The 3,658-nt window shown below is 43.2% G+C and overlaps 1 protein-coding gene across 1 annotated transcript in view; it reads right to left on the reverse strand.

Moving 5' to 3' along the window:
• Window positions 1-279: 279 nt before the first annotated feature.
• The window catches only part of LOC106870524 (centrosomal protein of 131 kDa-like), a 6,173-nt gene continuing 2,794 nt past the window's right edge, over window positions 280-3,658 (reverse strand). The window contains exons 4-6 of the mRNA XM_014916647.2: window positions 3,152-3,248; window positions 1,366-1,583; window positions 280-625 (exon numbers count right to left, since the gene is read on the reverse strand). Coding sequence (XP_014772133.1) covers window positions 295-625; window positions 1,366-1,583; window positions 3,152-3,248 — 646 coding nt within the window. The 3' untranslated portion in view covers window positions 280-294. The remainder of the gene's footprint in view (window positions 626-1,365; window positions 1,584-3,151; window positions 3,249-3,658) is intronic.

Consider the following 3,658-nt stretch of genomic DNA (forward strand, 5'->3'; position numbering starts at 1 on the left):
AAGAAGAATAAGAGGAGGAAGAGAAGAAGAAGAAGAAGAAGAGGAGGAGGAAGAGGAAGGGGAGGAGGAGGAAGAAGAAGAGGAGAAGAAGAAGAAGAGGAGGAGGAGGGGGAGGAAGCAGAGAAGAAGAAGAAGACGAGTAGGTGGAGGAAGAGAAAGAAAAAGAGGAGGAGAAGGAAGAGGAAGAGAAGAAGCAGATGAGGAGGAAGAAGAAGAAGGAGAAGAAGAGGAAGAATTGGAAGAAGAAGCATGAGAAGGGAAAGAGAAAACTGAAAAAAAGAAAATGAAGGAGAATTAAAGAAGAGGTAGAAAAAGAAGAAGGAAGAAGAAGAAGATGAGGAAGAAGAAGGAAGAAGAAGGAAGAGAAGGAAACAGAAGAAGTCGGTGGGGCGTACATACAGCATGTCTTCTCTCCTGTTCTTCTCGTGCTTTATCAAACTCGTCCTTGGTTGAACTGAGCAGCTGCTGGTGTGCATCGTGCAGCTGCTGCTGCAGTCGGTCAATCTCTGCACGCTCTCGGCAAGACTGGGATGCAAGCCTCCTCTTCTCGTCTTCGATCTCGCTGTACAAACGGCGGCGCTCGTTCTGGAAGGACTCTTCCTCCTGGTGGATTTGTTTCTCATATCTGTCGAGGTTAGAAGAGAATGGGAGATTTATCTGATTAATAATGACAAAGTTATTTTACTAAATCCTTCATCATCATCATCATCATCATCGTTTCACGTCCGCTTTTCATGCTAGCATGGGTTGGACGATTTGACTGAGGACTGGTGAAACCAGATGGCTACACCAGGCCCCAATCTGATTTGGCAGAGTTTCTACAGCTGGATGCCCTTCCTAACGCCAATCACTCAGAGAGTGTAGTGGGTGCTTTTACGTGTCACCCGCACAAGGGCCAGTCCAGGGGCAGTGGCAACGATCTCGCTAAAATTCGCTAAAATTAATTGAAACAAAGCAAAGTGTATTTCAACAGAAATATGGTAACCAAAGGGTTAAAGTGATCTAAATTAAAACCTTCCAATTAAGATTTCATGTTAATTTATGTTCCAAACACCAGCTTAATAATGACAATCATTTTACTAAATCCATCATTATTCTATAGTAGAAGACACTTGCCCAAGGTGCCATACAGTGGGACTGAACCCAGAATCATGTGGTTCATAAGCAAGCTACTTACCACACAGCCACTCCTGTGCCTACAAAAAATAAGTCACTGTCAGGAGTGGGATTCGAACCCACGCCCACATTTGTGGACCAGAGCACTGTATGAGCTGGATCACGTAGCATACCTTTGAGTCTGGCGCCTTAGACCGTTTGGTCATCCTGAGACACACTCAATACAGAGAAACATGAAAATAGACCCACCTTTGTTTGGCAAGCTCCCTTTCATGTGAGCAAGCTTCTTCCTTCTCCTTGGCCAGCTGGGAGCGCAATTCCTCGGTCAACTTCACGTACCTCTGGGCAGCCCTCTCATCTGACTCCAGCAATTCAGCTTCATGGATCTGCTTCACTTTATTCATTTCACCTTTGTGTTTGGCAATCAAACGCTGGATCTCAGGTTCAAGCCCCTTCACCGTCATCTCCTGATCATAAATGAAATAAATAAAATAAAACATACATGGAAACAATGGAACACAACAGGTAAAACATGAACGACGAGTGTTTCATAACAAAAGGATGCCTTTTACATAAGTTATAACATACAAAACCAGCTAAGCTATTCTTCAGGTTCTATTACTCCTATCTTGTTTACATCATTGGGTTACTCTTTACTCTTTTACTTGTTTCAGTCATTTGACTGCAGCCATGCTGGAGCACCGCCTTTTAGTTGAGCAAATCGACCCCAGGACATATTCTTTGGAAGCCTAGTACTTATTCTATCGGTATCTTTTGCCGAACTGCTAAGTTACGGGGACGTAAACACACCAGCATCGGTTGTCAAACGATGCTTGCTGGTGGGGGGGGACAAACACAGACACAAACATATACACACATGCATATATATATATACATATATACGACGGGCTTCTTTCAGTTTTAGCCTACCAAATCCACTCACAAGGCTTTGGTCGGCCCGAGGGTATAGTAGAAGACACTTGCCCAAGGTGCCATGCAGTGGGAATGAACTCGGAACCATGTTAAGATGAACAAATGAAATATGAGTTTGATATTTCATTTGTTCATCTGTGCAAGCAACTGCATGCTGCCATTTGTTGGTGCACTACATAGCCAGTCCAGGAATTTTTTGATACCACCTATATACACATATATAGGACAAGGTTAGTTTCCATCTACTATATCCACCCACACAAGGCTTTGGTTGGCCCAGGGTTATAGTATACACTCAACAAACATCTGTACAATTTCTAGCTATCAAATTCCATTTATAAGTTATGCCAAACAAAGCCTAGAGGAAAAGACACTTGCCCCAGTTTTCCCAAGGTACAATAAAAAAAAAAATGAGCACTCTGTCGGTTACGACAAAGAGGGTCCCAGCTGATACGATCAACGGAACAACCTGCTCGTGAAATTAACGTGCAAGTGGCTGAGCACTCCACAAACACGTGTACCCTTAATGTAGTTCTCAGGGATATTCAGCGTGACACAGTGTGACAAGGCTGACCCTTTGAATTACAGGTACAACAGAAACAGGAAGAAAGAGTGAGAGAAAGTTGTGGTGAAAGAGTACAGCAGGGTTCGCCACCATCCCCTGCTGGAGCATTGTGAGGCTTCAGGTGTTTTCGTTCAATAAACACTTACAACACCTGGTCTGGGAATCGAAACCATGATCCTACGATATATATATATCATTGCACTCCATCAGTTTCGACGACAAGGGTTCCAGATGATCTGATCAATGGAAAACCCTGTTTGTGAAATTAACGTGCAAGTGGCTGAGCACTCCACAGACACGTGTACCCCCAACGTAATTCTCAGGGAGATTCAGTGTGACATAGAGTGTGACAAGGCCGGCCCTTTGAAATACAGGTACTACTCATTTTTGCCAGCTGAGTGTAGTGGAGCAATGTGAAATAAAGTGTCTTGCTCAAGGACAGAACACATCACCGGGAATTGAACTCACGACCTCACGATCATAACCACTAAGCCACGCGCCAAGGTACCATACAATGGAATCGAAGCCAAAACTTACCTTAATCTTCTTCGTCTTGTCTTCGATCCATTTCTCACGCCGTATTTTTTCTGATGTTAACGAAAGTTCTTTAAATTTTTTCAGCTCTATGTTGTATCTAGAAGTAGGAGAAAACACAAGCGTCTGCTTAATCCACGTTGCATGATGCTACCTCAACATTTTATATCAAATCCTGGGACAAGCATACTCGACATTAAGCAAATACAGAAACACAAATAAGCTGTCCTCATTAATCCTTTTGATACCAACCCACCTGAGATCTTTGGTTCTAGGATACAAACTCCCTGTTTTGAAGTGATTTATACTAAAGCCTTCCTTTAAAATTCCAAGTAAAGGTTTTCATTTAGATCTGCTTACGAACCACATGGTTCTGGGTTCAGTCCCACTGCGTGGCACCTTGGGTAAGTGTTTTCTACTATAGCCTCGGGCCGACCTAAAGCCTTGTGAGTGGATTTGGTAGACGGAAACTGAAAGAAGCCCGTCGTATATATATGTATATATATATGT

This window comes from Octopus bimaculoides, chromosome 29 (assembly GCF_001194135.2).
Source record: "Octopus bimaculoides isolate UCB-OBI-ISO-001 chromosome 29, ASM119413v2, whole genome shotgun sequence".
Taxonomy (NCBI): Eukaryota; Metazoa; Mollusca; class Cephalopoda; order Octopoda; family Octopodidae; genus Octopus; species Octopus bimaculoides.